Raw genomic sequence first — 14913 nt, 5'->3', positions numbered from 1 at the left:
GCAGGTGCTGTTATTATTTCCATCTTAGCGTTGAGGAAACTGAGGCACACAAGTTAAGTGACTTGTCCAAGGTCACACAGCTAGTCCATGGTCTGAGGCAGAATTGGAGGTCCAGGGCACCCTTCGATGCCCCCTTGTAGAGGCTGCAGCCTGATGGGCTGAGGCTGGCCTTTCACCAATGTTGTGAGCTGGGTGCTTGCCCACATCTGTGAAGATGATACCCAGGCAAAACTGGTGTTGGGGCCAAAGTGGGGTGGTAGGATTGAGCCCAGAGCCTGGGGCCTGGGCCAGGGTTCAAATGCTTTTGAATAAGAGAACAGTAATGCTAGTGTAAGAACATAATTCTAAAACAAGACAGTACTTTGAGACCATCTCTTCCAAGGGATCTTAGCCTGGCATCTATAAGATTTTTAAAAAACCCCAACTATTTAAATATAGTTAGTTTCTGTTGTGTCCCTGTGTCTTTTATGTTATGCATTTAAAGACCTGGTTCTGACAGCAGGGTTTGCCCCAGCTGTCCCAGAGGTCTAAGAAACATGCCAAAGGGTGAAGAATCCCTTATCTGGTCAGACTGCTTCATTTTGCAGATGAGGAAACTGAGGCCCAGAGAGTTGCCTCAGGCCACCCAATCAGTGGATTAGTAGAAGAGCAAGATGAGAACCCAGGAGAAGTAGTTCCTTTAAATAGATGTTTATTGAGTGAAACAATAGTGGTACTCTGGGAAGATATGGACTGGGTGTGAGGGACGGAGGCTGGGGCCCTGAGGGAGCCAGGAGAGATGGCCCAGGGTGCATTCCCTTTTTTTTCATCTGAGAATCTCCCCTTCCTCATTTCAGCCTCCCTTTCCGGGGTCGGGCAGTGTGACCATGTCCTGAGGAAGCAGAATCCCAGGAGATTGGAGCCAGCGGGACCCACAAGGGCATCTGATCATTTCATTAACATCCCTGCTGAGGCCCGTGCTCCAAAGAGACGCCCCAGAGGTGCCTCGGCCGGGCAGTGAGGGGGCCTGGGACTCCTACCAGGCCTCAGGATCCAGAGGGTCATGGATATAACATGGGCTGTCTGTGCAACGCTAGCTCATGTATGAAAACCCGTTTCTCATACTTAGTCACAGCCCTTCCTAACCAGGATGGAGGTTTTGAGTTAATGAATGAATGAGTGAATGAATAAATGTGTAATAAGAGGCCTGAGGCATCTGATGTTACTCAGGCTTGACCCCAGTTGGGAGAAGTCCACTTGTGAGCTCCCCCTGGAGACCTAGAGTAGGGAAGAAGGAAGGGCCCGGAGCAGGGCGATTTTGAATTCAGGCAGGGGCCTGGCCGAGGTCATAGAGAGAGGAAGGGGCCAAGCCAGCGCCTGAACTCAGGTCTTCTCCTTCTGCCACGAGGGAGCCTCATCCCCTCCCTGCCCTGGGCTGGGGTCACTTCTTCCCAGGGATGTCAGAGCTTGGTCTGGAGGGGCAGGGTCCCCTGCCATGGCTTTCTCAGCAGTCTGCTCCAGCATCTCCGGACCCTGGGGGTGGGAGGAAAGTGTCGCCCTTGTTCTAGGCTTAGTCCCCTCCCTTTTGCCCCTTCAGGGAGCTCTGGAGACCGGGGCAGAAGAGGTCAGCAGAGCTTGTGTGTATGAGTAGGTGGTGTAGGGGTGACTAAGCCTGGGCAGGATGTACCCAGACCACTTCAGGCTCCAGGGGTGGGGAACCATGGAGGGGGTACACAGCGTTAGAGGAGAGGACAAAGGAGGAAACCCCTGGGAAGGTCCCAAGGGACAAGATCTCCTCCAGGGAAGGCCGGAGGTCACCTACTGGCTCTGGGCTTGTTCCAAGGTGTCAGGCAGGGGCAGACCCCGTGTCTCGGGCAGGAAGACAACCAGGATGCCGGCCGCCAGAACGGTGGTACCAAAGAGCATGGGCGGCAGGAGGGGGAGCATTGGGCCTGCCAGCAGGACCAGTGGGGCCACCATACCTCCCAGGTAGCCCACCATGTTGCTGACCCCCATCCCAGTCATCCTGCAAAGCAGCAGAAAGGGCGGGGGTCAGGGCGCAGGCTCAGACACGCTCACACCCATAAATCCACGTGTTCATCGGAGAATTCCTGACACGTAGGTCCCAGGATTTAGAGCACAAAGACCCTTGGAGTCATCTCTCAGGGAGAAAAGACCATGTCAGGGTCACACAGCTCAGAGTAGCCAAGCCATGACCTGGGTCTAGATCTCAGTGTGTCCTGCTCACACAGGAAGTGCTTAATAAAGTTTTGCTTGGCAGAGCCCTCTGGCCCTTTCCACCCCTGCCAAGGCTCCAGAGGACTTCAGGCGTGCTTAGGGTTAGGGTTAGGGTTAGGAGGAGGGCCCGGAACTCACCGGAGGGAGGTCGGGAAGACCTCAGTGGCCACGAGGATGTTGCAGCTGAGGGAGGCTGACATGAAGCCCTTGGACAGCACACACAGCCCCATCCGAAGGCGGCCCAGCTCTGCGGACACAAGGGTGGAGGCCGGAATCAAGCCAGACCAGGGGGCTTGAGGGATGGTGACCCAGGGCACAGCAGGGATTTGGGGGGAACAGGGGAAAGGATGGGGAAGTAGCCGAGCTCAGGGATGAAGCGGTCCAAGCTGGCGGGGGGGGGGGGGCTTGGCACCTAGACCGTCTGAGCCAGGAGAGTTTCCCTTAGGGACCTCCTTATAGAGAGGAGGAAGCTGGGACAGCGCCGGAGGACGTGTCCTAACTGGGACTAGAGGCCAGGCCCTGGGATCCTCCCAGGCATCACTGGGCTACCTCTCAAGGGCTTTCCCACCAAAGCTGTCCCAGGTGGAGGCTGAGGAGCTGAGGGTCAAGGGCAGCCCTTCCTCCTCTGCAGGAGGCGTCTGGCCCAGCCCACCCGTACCCACCGTGGGGCACTGGGATGGCCCCCAGAAAGAGTCCCGTTCCGAGCATCATGCAGGAGGACAGGGTAAGCTTGCGCCCCAGGCAGTTGGCCAGCTTGGGCACCATGAGGCGAAAGGGCAGATCTATGCTCCCCAGGACAATCTGAACCAAGTAGGGATCTTCCCCAGGGAAACGTTGCAGATCCAGGGCCAGGGAGTAGAAGGCAGAGGCGACAGAGAACCTGGCGGGGAGAGGGGAGAAAGGGACAGGAAGGTGGGGGATTAACCCCCAAGGCCCCTGTCACTGACTGTGCCATATTGGTTATTACTGCCTGGAGCTCCATCTTCCTCAGTGGCAAAAGAGAGAGCCAGAATAGATGGCCTGCTATGTTCCGTGTTCTGTGTTCCAGGCTTCCTCCTACCTCTGACGTTCTCCATCCTCTGTTCCACGGTCCCTTCTATCTTTTTTCTACGTTCTGTGTTCCAAGGTCTCTCCTAGTTCGAGTATTTTGTGTTCTATGATCTGAGGTCTCTCCTAGTTCTGATGTTCCGTGTGTCCAGGTTCCTTCTCTCTCTGATGTTTTATGCTCTAAGGGTCCCTCCTAGCCCTGACCTTCAGTGCTCCAGGGTTCTTTCTACCTCTCATATTCTGTGCCCCACAAAAAGCAGTATTTATAAAACATGAATGTTTTACAAAAAGACCAGCCTTGAGGCCCCTCTAAGAAGCAGGTCCCCTAAAATAAGCACATAGTAGGTGCTCCAGCAATGCTTGCCACATCAGTAGAAGCCCCTTACGAAGGCTTGGATTTGCTCACACCAGGGATCCCCACGAACTTAGATCCATAAAAGGTGTGTCCACTTGTGACTCCCCATCCCCCCGTCTCAATCCCATGCATTCAATCAAAAAAAAAAAAAAGCAAGGATTGACCCCTTTCTCCCTTTTCTCCAGAGCACTTGGCCAGAGGACGTGCTGTTTGATAAATGTTTGGAATTCCAGCAACCTGACTGGAAATCCAGCCCAGCCTTATAACTTTGCAGATGAAGACGCACCCACCCACTTTAGTGACCTTGGGTGAGTCCCTAGGCCTCAGTTTTCCTCATCTGTAAAATGAGTGTTGGGCCAGATGACTTCTGAGGTTCCTTCTGGATCTAGAACTAAGATCCTGGGGAGAGGAGAGATGAGCCTGCACTCCACCCCACCCCCCCCCCCCCCCCCCCCGGGTCTTCCTTCTGTCTTTGCCATATGGGTCTCTCATTCACTTTCTGTTCCCCCACCCCCATCCAAAACTTTCCTGGCTTCTCTCTGTCTCCTTCCCCACCTCACTCACCAAATGCCCATGGTACAGGCCAATATGGCCAGCATCTCCCGGGATCGAAACAGGTCCAGGACAGAGGACCCTGGAGTTCCTCCTACCTCTTCCTCGGAATAGTCTGCTTCCAGCATCTATGGGGAAGAGAAAAGGGTCTCGGGCCTGGATCCAGGGGGCTCTGGTGGGCAAAGCTTGGAGCTAGGTGAGGGTGCAGCCAGCCCCTTCCCTTGCACCTCCTCACCTCCAGGGAGAGCTGGACCCTGGCTGCTGGAACCCCATTGATCCATGACACCAGCTTCAAGGACCGCAAGGCCCCAGAAAAGCGCTTCCTCACCATCAGCCACCGGACAGATTCTGGGAGCCACCTACAGAGTCAGAGGTCAGCTCACAGCCTGACCGGGCCTGCTCCCACACCCTGGAGCCCAGCAGCCTGAAGAGCAGTCTTCCCGTCGCCCTCCCCATGGCGAGGGGCTGGGCCCAGTCCCGCACGGCGCTCACCAACTACAGAGGAAGCAGAGGGCATAGGGTGCCCCGGCAGCCAGCTGCAGGTGCCTCCAGTGCCGGAGGCCAAAGGCCAGAATGACCAGATTCAGCTGCCCCAGGCTGAGCACAAAGGAAAGGAAGCCAGATACCATGGCTCGGTGAGACGGCGTCGTCCACTCCAGAACTGCGGAGAGAGAGGGCTTCATCTCACAGTGCTGACCCTTCCTGCTAGGCCTACTGCCCCCCAGCCCTTCCTCCCAGCAGACCCACCTCTGCAAGGGGGCACTTTGCTTTCGTGGCGTTGGGGTGAAGGGGCAGTCACTCAGCAAGCGGGGGAGGGAAGGGATGATCAGGGGGCATGGCATGTCAGAGATGGGGGGTGCCTGGCAGCCCTTGGGTCACCTGCTACTCCATTCCAGGGAGTGGCTGAAAGAAAGCCTGCCGCCCTGCCGCCTGTCCTCCCATTCAGCCTGGAGACTCTGCCTGGGTCAGAGCCTCTGGGGGACCCCTCAGTTCCTCCGGGCCAGCTGCCCCCCTCCACTCACCAAGTCCCATTCCATTGAGCACCAACCCAGACATGCCAGAGCCAGTCAGGCAGCGGCAGATACAGTAGATGGAGAAGGAGGGAGCCAGGGCTGCCCCCGTGTTCAGGGAAGCCGTCTGGAAGAGGCACCAGAGGAATATGGTCCGGCGGCCCAGCCTGGGGGGGGGCAGGGGCCAGGTCAAGGGTGGCCTGCGCTGGGGCAGCCCCACCAGAGCCCAGAACTGGGAAGACGGGGAGAGCTCCCCCTCAGGTTAGACTTGGGCACACCCAAGTCACAGACGAAGGGGTTCGTCTGGCTGCCGGCTCTAGCAGGGGCCTCAGCTACCTGAGCAGAAATCCTCACCCCTCCACCCCCGTCTCTGAGAAGGGCTTCTTCAGCCTTTGCTGGCTGGTCCTGGGGATGATAAATCTTGGCATGCCCCTGGAGCGTCCAGTCCACTCTGGAACCACTCCCAATCCACCCTCGGCCCCAGGGGTGCCGGCCAGGCAGGGCGGCTGCGATGCTTACCTATCAGCCAGTCCCCCAAACACAATGGCGCCCAGGAACACTCCTGCCATGTAAATCGACTGGGCCACCCCTTGGAGGCTTTTCAGGCTGCAGACCAGATCCCACTGTTGGGAGAGTGGGAGCATCTGTGCCCATGTAGGTAGATTGGGGGTGAGGGAAGTGGTGGGGAGGAGAGCTGAGCTGGGCAGGCTCGGCCACCGGGCACCTTGGGGAGCTCACAACACATCTCTGAGCCTCAGTTTACCCCTCTGCACTTTCCAGGGCCATTGTGGGGATCATGGCTGTAAAAGAGTTCTTGGTGGGGTGTAAGGCACTGGTTACATGCCTGGGAAAGCAGCAGCCCAGGAGAATCAGGAGGGAGGGGAAAATGGAGTCTAAAGGTCGAGGCCCTGGAGGGGCCCCCTCTAGGGATAAGGAGGCCGGAACAGAGAACCATGGCCTCCTCCTCCTCCTCCTCCTCCTCCCTGCATCTGACTGTCACCTGCTGCTCAGAAGCCTTGGGGGGGCTTGCTGCCAACTTTCCCAATCTTCCTCCAGCAGACCTCCCCTGGAAGTTTGCCCTCCCTCCCAGGGGCTTATCAGGTAACATTGTTTCATTAAAGATCTCTTCGTTGGCATGTTGGCTCCCTAGACTGGAAGTTCCAGAAAGGCAGTGACTTTGACTAGTCTTCCCTATCTCTCTGCCGGCCTCGGGCTGTGCACACAACACCGCGAGTGCTTAGTAAATGTTCGATGGATGAATGAAGTTGCATTTATTAAGCACTTACTGTGTACCAAATACACTCCCACCTCTGTGCTTTTGCATTGTCTATCCCCCATGCCTGGAATGCCTTCCCACGTCACCTTTACTGATCAGAATCCCTTGTTTTCTTCAAGACTGCTCAAGAAACGGCTTCCACCTAAAGCCGTGTGTGTGTGTGTGTGTGTGTGTGTGTGTGTGTACGTGCAATCTTCGCTTTGTATCTGGAAGGCCATTGAATCCACTACCATCACCATGTTGGAGATGAGGAAACTAAAGCACAAAAGTTAAGTGACTTGCTGAGGGTCAGACAACGAATAAGTGCCTTAGACAGGATTTGAACCCAGGTCCTTCTGACCTCAAGTCCAGTCCTCTATATACTCCATCATGGTTGAAGACCAGCTTCTTAACAGGGACGAGTGCTGCAATTTTGCGAACTTTTTGCATCCCCAGTATATACAGCTCAGTATCTGGTATACAGTAGAAACTTAATAAATGCTTGTTGATCAATTACTACCTTGTGACCTCGGGCAATCATTTCACCTCCCTGGGCCTCGGTTTCCTCATCTGTAAAATGATGGGGACCTCAGAGGTCCCTTCTACTTTAGGTCTAGGGTTTCACAAATGATTGGTTCTACTTGGCATTCAAGGCCCTCTATAGTCTGGCCCCTACCCATTATTCCTGACTTATTTCACGGTGCTCCCCTGCCCCTCACTTTAGGATTCAGAAGACCCCATGACCCTCCCTCACAGTCCTTCCCACTCCCTCCCATAACCAGTTTAGCACAGTGCCTGGCACATTGTAGGCACTTTGCCTGAAATGCTCGCATCCTTTTCCCACACTGAAATCCTATCTCTCCCTCAAGGTCTGTCTCTTCCAGGAAGGCTGCCACACTGACCCTGCAGGCCAGAAGGGCCTTCTCCCTCCTTAAACTCCCACAATACCTTGTTTCTTTATCAGGTTGTTTCCCCAAACATTTCTCGTACTCTTACTAGAGTGTAAGCTGTAGGAGGACAGGACCTTTTTGTGACCTTCAAAGCCCTAGGCACAGGGCCTCACACACACAGGAAGATCTGAGTTCAAATCCTGTCTCATACACTTTCTAGCTGCGTGACCCTTGGCAAATCACTTACCCCTTTGAGCCTCAACTTCCTTATCTGCACAATGGGGAAAATAATAGCACTCCCTCCCAGGGTTGTCACGAGGTTCCAGTGAGATAGCATGTGTGGAGCACACAGAAAAGCTAGTCATCATCATCATCATCATCATCATCACCCCGTTGGTACCTCAGTAACGATGGTGCTCTGAATGGTGGTGAGGTTGTACACCCAGCCCTCTACACAGGTCTCGGTCTCATTGGTAGCATTGCCTCGGAAACGATGGCACCTGTCTGGCTGTCCCTGGGCATCCAACGGCCACAGGTTGCCGGGGCTTCTGCAGTGGTGGTCAGGAATGGAGGCTGTGAAGTTCTGCAGAAAACTATGGGTGCTCACAAAGGCAAAAGACACAGACACGATGGCCACGTGGACCACCTGGAAGTGCCCCCATCCTCCCACCCGCTCCAGCAGGCCCCCCAGCCCCTTTGCCTTCCTCCTTGGCCCCCCTTCCTCTCCCAGGCCCCTGCCCTTGCCCATGCCCTGCCGGCCCACAAGCCACCCTCCTCGGAACTGACCACACTGTAACTTAGGGGGAGCAATGTCCAGTTCATTCGACTGAGACACGCTGAGGTGCTGGAGCATGGCATGCTGAAAGGTCAGGAAGGGCAAAGGTCACGAGATGTTGGTATCTGGGGTGTGGGGCATGGAAGGAGAGGGGCCAGAAACAGAGGATGGAGAGTCTGATACAAGGGGTGAAGAAGTCTGGGGGACAGGGCTTGGGAATGGGGGGATGCTTGGCTGTGGGCGCACAGGCTGGAGGGCTCTGGATGCAGAGGAAACGAAAAGGCCTTTGGGGGTGCAATGCTGGGAAGGGGGCCAGGACTTGAGGAAGACCCGTGGCTAGCAGGCTCCTTGCTTCTACTAGTGTTTTGTTTGTTTTTGCAATAAGAACCCCTCCTCCCCCCTTTCTGTTGGCCCCCAGGCTGAGATCCGCATCAATTCATTTCCTCCCAGGGAGCGGGGCTGAGTCTGGCCCGGGGCGGGGTTAGTCATCCACCCTGCCATTCCAATCTGGCCCTTTAATGCTGAGACTATGATGTCACCCAAGACTGTGCAGAAGGGAGGGGGGGGGGGCTGCAGGACGCAAGCTGACTTCATTTCCCGGCAGCCTCAGGAGAACTACATCTCCCAGTGGCCCCTGGCTTGGCCAGCTCGGGTTAACGCTTTTGCCGCTGCCTTCTAAGGGAGTGAAGTTCTGTTGAGGCTGAAAAGGCCTCCCCAGCTATCCAGAATCGGAGGCTGTGGGTTCTAGGTCTCGGGAAGTCTCCTGGTAGTCTGGGCTCCCCAGTCAAACCCATCGTTCAGTCAATGAATATGTCTTTAATAGGGCACTGTACTGGGTACAGAGAGAAAGGTACCCAAGATGCTGGCTTAAAGGAGGAGTCCCTCAAGAAGCTTACTGTCCAGTGTGAGAGACACGAGATGGGCACGTCTGAGGAGATGCGTTAGAACATAACTGCTATGAAATCAGATGGAAATCATGGATAGATTTGGAGAATGTAGAGAACTCTCTCTGGGCCTCAGTTTCCTCATCTGTAAAATGAAGGGGTTGGAGTAGCTGGCCCCCGGGTGCCCTCCGAGCTTGGGGCAGGGCCTTGAAGGACAGCTCAGGCTCCCCAGCTAGGCACTCAGGACACAGACCTTCTGGTCCCTTCTCGTTCCGGCCCCTGCCTAGCCTCCAGGGCCCTGCTAGTCGCTTGGTAATCGGATTTAGAGCTGGAAGCAGGGGCTTTAGGGACTTTCTGGACCACCTCCTCCTTTTCCAGAGGGGAAACTCGGCAAGGGGCAGGGCAGATGACCCGACGGGATCCCAAAAGCCATAGCAACCTCAACAGAGACCCACAGTTCAATGCTTTTTACAAATGAGGAAACTGAGTCCCAGAGAAGGGAAGGAGCTTGCCTCACCCGGGTGGCAGGTAGAGTAGAGTAAGGATTTGATTTCAAGCCCCTCACTCCAAAGTCAATACTGCGTCTGCCCCGCGTCTCTCGTCTCTCCATCTGTCAAATGATGGAGCTGGACCAGACGATCTCCAAGCGCCGGCGGGTACTTGCTGCTGAGCGGGGATTCCCGGCGCCTTTAAGCCGAGCAGGACTACATTTCCCGGGCCGCCCGGGCCGCGATGACGCAGCCCCCTCCCCCTCTCCCCCTCCCCCGCGGGGAGGCGCAGGGCGGGCGGGGGGAGGTGACTTGATGTCATTCTGAGCAGCTGGGGCGGCCGGTGCAGGCAGGCGGAGCGCACGGAGCTCCCGGCCCCCTCCCCGCCGCCCGCCAGCGCCCCCCAGAGCCGGGAGCGGGGCCCCCCCCTCAGTCGCAGGGGCCACACGGGGAAGGGGGGACCGGCAGCAGCTCCGGCAGGGCGCTCCTTCCTCTCCCTCCCTGCGATTGCTCCCCAGGACCCAGGCGCTCGGAGCTCCCCGCACGCACCCCGAGCCCGGGCTCAGCCCCAGCCCTGGCCCCGGCCCCGGCCCCAGCCCCGGGAGGGGGGGGTGCGTGCGGTGGGGGATGCCCCAGCGCCTTCAGGGGACCCCCCGGCCTCGGGCTTTCCCAGCTGGGGCGAACACCCAGGGGTGCTGCCTCTCCGCTCTCTGCCCCAGGCCGGAGTGGGGCCAGACCCTCGCCGTGCACCCTCGCCCCTGAGGGGGGCTCTAGCTGAGGGTCCCACCCAGCCTCAGGGGGCCCCCCACACCTGGGTGCCTGGGAGGTGAGTGAGTGGCCCTGCCTCCAGCTTTGGGGAGAGAATATGGGAGTCTTTCTCCTTACCCACACTCCGACCTCAGAGGAAGATTAACCAGTTCCCTCCCTCCTCTTTCTCTCTCTTTCTCCCCTACTCTGGCTCCCCTCCTTCCCCCTCCCCCATCTATCTTTCTGCTGCCTCGATTTCTACATCTAGGATCATTCTACCTCGACTTCCCCTCAATAAGAACTCCATAACCAGCTTCTCCCGCCCCTCCCCCAAGGGCCTGACACCTGAGGACCCCCCTCTTCTAGCTGCCCCCCAGGGACTGACTGGTTACTTGGTGGGACCCTGGGGGGGGGCAAAGGGAGTAGTACTTGTACCATAGCCCCTCCTCACCAGGCCCATACCCTGACCAGGATGGGTCAGCCAGGGGCTCCCTGCTAGCCAGGACTTTACCCAGCATCCTCTTGGCAGAGTGGGTATCTGGTGGGGGGGGCTTTGACTCCTTCCCCCCTTTGCCCCCTGACGCTGCCGCCCCTCTTAGTCACCATGGACACCAAGCTGCCCCCAGCGAGCACCCCAACCAGCCCTTCCTCCCCGGGGCTATCTCCAGTCCCCCCACCGGACAAAGTAGATGGCTTCTCTCGACGGTCCCTCCGGCGGGCCCGGCCCAGGCGCTCCCACAGCTCTTCCCAGTTCCGATACCAGAGTAACCAACAGGAGCTCACCCCCCTGCCACTGCTCAAGGGTGAGTGGGCCCTGGGACCTGGGAGGGATGCCCCAGGATCAGATGCCAGGTTCTCTCCACCTTCTTGCCGCCTGTCCCCCAGGGCTCTGCCCTGTTCTTTCTGCCCCTCTGACCCCCTTTGCTGACGCATGTTCTGTTCTGCCTGTCATCGTTGGAGGTGGGGAGCTGGTCCTGCCTCTGGGGTTACCCAATAGGGCATCCCAGCTTGGAGTAGGGTGCCTCAGCCCAGTTTGGGGATCCCCTGTGGGAGCCCCAGGCCCAGCCTTCAGATGGTTCTGCTGATGCGGGGGACAGAATGAGTCCCGCCGAGTTCTCAGCCAGTCCCTGGGCTCCTGAGATGTATGTGTGTGCCTAGCCGGGATCCCTTAGGCACATTCCTACCTTTCCAGCCCAGCCTCCTGGGAGACAGCTGAGACTGTTTACCTGGTACGGCTCCTGGCCTCATATACCAGCTTCCTGGCCTGAATGGGCTGAAGAGGAGAGAGCTAGTAACTGTAGCAGCTGCCCCCGAAAGCTGAGGATCCCGGGGGTCAGCTTTTTACTTTAAAAACCCATTCTTTTCCTGCTCAACTCCAGAGAAGGGAAAATTAGAGCGAGAGAGAGAAGCAGAGAGCTTGGCGTCTTGGCAGGGCCCTGGGAGAGCCAGGGAGCTGAGCAGGGACACAGGTGGATCGGCTGGGGCTGGGGCTGGGGCTGGGGCTGGGGCAGGGGCAGGTAAGGCCTTGGAAGACTGGCCTGGGGAGGAGACAGTAGGGCCGAGGATTTGGGGCCATCAGCCTGTCTCCCATCCACTGCTCTGGCCATGCTGCTGGAGCCCGACCCCCAGGGCTCAGGCTGGCGCCTGCTTCCCTCCTCAGACGTACCAGCCTCCGAGCTCCATGACCTGCTGAGCCGGAAGCTGGCCCAGTGTGGGGTCCTCTTCGATTTCCTGGATTGTGTGGCTGACTTGAAGGGGAAGGAGGTGAAGCGAGCAGCCCTCAATGAGCTGGTGGAGTGTGTGGGAGGCACCCGGGGCGTCCTCATTGAGCCAGTGTACCCCGATATCATCCGTATGGTAAGCAGGCCTGAGTCCCCCGGCTCCCTCCAAAGGCAGCACTTGGGGTCGGACCACTTGCCCTTGGTGGGTCACCAGACCACCGATTTAGAGCTGAAAGAGACCTTAGAATCCACTGAGTTGGGTCCCTGCATTTGACAGATGAGGAAACTGAGGCCCAGGGATTTAGGTCCAGGGACTTGTCCAGAGTCACACAGCCAGGAAGTGTCTGAAGCAGGTTCTGATCCTAGGTCTTCTAGATTCCAAGCCCAGCATTCCACTGGCCCCTAGCTAGCAGCAGTGAAGGCCAGCTTTGGAAGGGGGCCTTTCCTGAGCACCCCGACCCTTCCTCTTAGATCTCAGTGAATATCTTCCGGACGCTGCCACCCAGTGAGAATCCTGAGTTTGACCCTGAAGAGGATGAACCCAACCTAGAACCTTCCTGGCCACACCTGCAGGTACCTGGGCTGGGGCAGAGGAAAAGGATCCAAATGCTCTAGCCTGGCAGGAGAACTTGGCCCTGGGGCGCTGGGTTCAAGAACTCCATCTCCTCCCCTTGCCAGCTGGTCTACGAGTTTTTTCTACGTTTCTTGGAGAGTCCAGACTTCCAACCCTCAGTGGCCAAGAGATATGTGGATCAGAAGTTTGTGTTGATGGTGGGTGAGGCTGGAGCCCAGGGGCCTAATGCACTGAGGCCCTGGTGGGGAGGGGAGGGCTTGGGTCCAGTCCCTGGGGATCCAGATGGAGGGACCCTCGGCCAAGGGAGGGAGGGAAGGAGCGGGCCTTGAGGCTGCCTGGGGCCTCCCCTCCGCCAGCCGTGGCCCTGACCTTGGGCCCCACAGCTCCTGGAGCTGTTTGACAGCGAGGACCCCCGGGAGCGCGAGTACCTCAAAACCATCCTGCACCGGGTCTATGGCAAGTTCCTGGGCCTTCGTGCTTACATTCGAAAGCAATGTAACCATATCTTTCTTCGGTGAGTGAAAAAGCTCCCCAGACCCTGGCTGTGGAATGCAAAGAGGAGGGGGTGCAAAAGGGAGCGGGGCCGGCTGAGGGTGGGGAACCGTGCAAAGGGTGATGGGTGGAGGGGGTGAGGTGAGGGCCTCGGCTGGGGTGCAGGTCAGGGGCGGGGTTCTGGGAGGGGTGGGGTTTGAGGAGGGGCGGGGTTATGGGTAGGGCTAGACCCCCAAGTGGTGCAGAGCTCTCTGTGGGGCTGGGAAGAGCCGGGGCTCTGGCAGGTTGGCAGGGCTCAAAAGCCCCCTCTTACATCTTTCCCCTGACTCCAGGTTCATCTATGAGCTAGAGCATTTCAATGGTGTGGCTGAGCTGCTGGAGATCCTGGGGAGGTGAGCCAGACCTACAAACCGGCCAGCCGGCCTGCGGCCTGGCCGGGGCAGCTGCCTCCTCCAGGGAGCTGTCCAGCATCTAGGGGCAGGGCTGGGGCCTGAACTGCTGGGATCCTCACTCCTTCTCTTCCTCCCTTCCCTCCTTCTTCTTCCTCTTCTCTCTACTCTCTCCCCTCCTCCTCCTTTCTTCCCCCTTTCCCTCCTCCCTTCCTCTCTCCTCCTCTCCTCCCTCCCCTCTTCTCTTCCCCTCTTTCCCTCTCTCCCTACGTTCCTCCCTCCCTCCTCCCTCTTCCCTCCTCCCTCTTCCACAGCATCATCAATGGGTTTGCTTTGCCCCTGAAGACTGAGCACAAACAGTTCCTGGTGCGAGTGCTAATCCCCCTACATTCAGTCAAATCTCTCTCCAACTTCCACGCCCAGGTGAGCCTCCCCCTTCCCCCCAGTTCCTGGCCCAAGGTCCAGTCCTCACACAAACACGGAGGACTCCAGGCCTCAAAGGGCCTCAAAGACCCCCCAGCCGAGCCCCTTCATGTTACAAGTGACGTTCAGAGGACAGCGGGCCCACCCCAAAGCTAACCCGAGAGGGGGACTTGCCTGTTTGAAATTTTAGGGGAACATTGTGGGGCAGAGGAAAGGGGTTAACACTGGTCTTGCTATTTCCCAGCTGGGACGTTGGACCAGTCGTGTCTCCTTTCTGGGCCTCAGTTTCCCTGTCTGTTAAAAGGGGGGCAGCATCAATGGCCTCTGAGGTCCCTTCCAGCTCCACGTAATCCATCCCCATTTGGTATTGTGATGCCCCCTGCTCCCTGCCTCTCTCAGGGGCTGCTGGTTCATCTTGCCTTGTCCTTTTTCTCCTGCCCGTCTGTCTGTCTGTCTTCCTCTGCAGCTGGCATATTGCGTAGTACAGTTCCTGGAAAAAGATGCCACCCTGACGGAGCATGTGAGTGACCAGGGTGCCAGAGTGGCCCATCCCCTGGGGGGGGCGGTGCGGCCGGGCCTTTGCTCCCTCCCTCTGACCTCCCTCTGCCCCACAGGTGATCCGGGGATTGCTCAAATACTGGCCTAAAACCTGCACCCAGAAGGAGGTACCGGGGCGGCCACTGGAGGGGTTTGGGAGGGGGTCTGTGGGGGGAGGCTGCTGGAGGGGCTGGGGAGGGGGTCTGCGGGGGGAGGCTGCTGGAGGGGCTGGGGAGGGGAGGGGGCCATTGGAGGGGCTGGGGAGGGGGGTGTGTAGGGTGGCCTATGGAGGGGCCGGGGAGGGGAGGGAGGTGTGCAGGGGGGCCGCTGAAGGGGCTGGGGGCACTGTGCAGGGGGGACTGCTGGAGGGGCTGGGGAGGGGAGGGAGGTGTGCAGGGGGGCCGCTGGAGGGACTGGGTGGGGCTTGCATGGTGCTGCTGGAGGGGCTGGGGAGGGGAGGGGGCCGTTGGAGGGGCTGGGGGGGCTGTGCAGGGGGGACTGCTGGAGGGGCTGGGGAGGGGAGGGGGGCTGCTGGAGGGACTGGGGAGGGGAGGGGG

At 58.3% G+C, this 14913-nt stretch overlaps 2 protein-coding genes across 4 annotated transcripts in view; one reads left to right on the top strand and one right to left on the bottom strand.

Annotated features, from left to right (window-relative positions):
• Positions 1–38: 38 nt before the first annotated feature.
• Positions 39–9673, bottom strand: LOC114038636 (solute carrier family 22 member 6-like). Of its 2 annotated transcripts, XM_027855982.1 has the most exons (11): positions 9503–9673; positions 7727–7909; positions 5701–5804; positions 5194–5348; positions 4664–4832; positions 4407–4530; positions 4184–4299; positions 2880–3097; positions 2356–2464; positions 1802–2005; positions 39–1512 (listed from the first exon to the last, which is right to left on the bottom strand). In XM_027855982.1, the coding sequence occupies exons 1-11, from the start codon at positions 9593–9595 to the stop codon at positions 1440–1442; spliced, it is 1548 nt and encodes a 515-aa protein (XP_027711783.1). In that variant the 5' UTR covers positions 9596–9673; the 3' UTR covers positions 39–1439. The 2 variants fall into 2 exon arrangements, with proteins under 2 accessions (XP_027711783.1, XP_027711782.1); XM_027855981.1 differs by lacking the exon at positions 9503–9673 and having other exon boundaries at positions 7727–8074.
• A 462-nt stretch (positions 9674–10135) lies between these two features.
• PPP2R5B (protein phosphatase 2 regulatory subunit B'beta) overlaps positions 10136–14913 on the top strand; it is a 9637-nt gene continuing 4859 nt past the window's right edge. Inside the window, exons 1-10 of one of the 2 annotated variants that reach the window (XM_027856169.1) lie at positions 10136–10299; positions 10489–11023; positions 11881–12077; positions 12413–12514; positions 12620–12712; positions 12899–13029; positions 13340–13399; positions 13711–13819; positions 14286–14339; positions 14434–14484. In XM_027856169.1, the coding sequence (XP_027711970.1) occupies positions 10825–11023; positions 11881–12077; positions 12413–12514; positions 12620–12712; positions 12899–13029; positions 13340–13399; positions 13711–13819; positions 14286–14339; positions 14434–14484 (996 nt within the window). In that variant the 5' untranslated portion in view covers positions 10136–10299; positions 10489–10824. Of the gene's footprint in view, positions 11024–11880; positions 12078–12412; positions 12515–12619; positions 12713–12898; positions 13030–13339; positions 13400–13710; positions 13820–14285; positions 14340–14433; positions 14485–14913 lie in introns of both variants that reach the window. The other variant, XM_027856168.1, reaches the window with a different exon arrangement.

The sequence above is a fragment of the Vombatus ursinus genome, unplaced genomic scaffold, assembly GCF_900497805.2.
Source record: "Vombatus ursinus unplaced genomic scaffold, bare-nosed wombat genome assembly UNPS02011369.1, whole genome shotgun sequence".
Taxonomy (NCBI): Eukaryota; Metazoa; Chordata; class Mammalia; order Diprotodontia; family Vombatidae; genus Vombatus; species Vombatus ursinus.
This window is presented reverse-complemented; position numbering and strand designations above follow the sequence as displayed.

What these genes read in the sequence shown, in the direction of transcription:
- LOC114038636 (XM_027855981.1), bottom strand. Translation starts at nt 8,074, where the DNA reads ATGGGCAAGGGCAGGGGCCTGGGAGAGGAAGGGGGGCCAAGGAGGAAG. An exon ending in AGAGCACCATCGTTACTGAG is followed by an intron (nt 5,805 to 7,726) that starts GTACCAACGGGG and finishes CTCTCCCAACAG; the next exon opens with TGGGATCTGGTCTGCAGCCT. An exon ending in GGCCATCCCAGTGCCCCACG is followed by an intron (nt 2,465 to 2,879) that starts GTGGGTACGGGT and finishes TTGTGTCCGCAG; the next exon opens with AGCTGGGCCGCCTTCGGATG.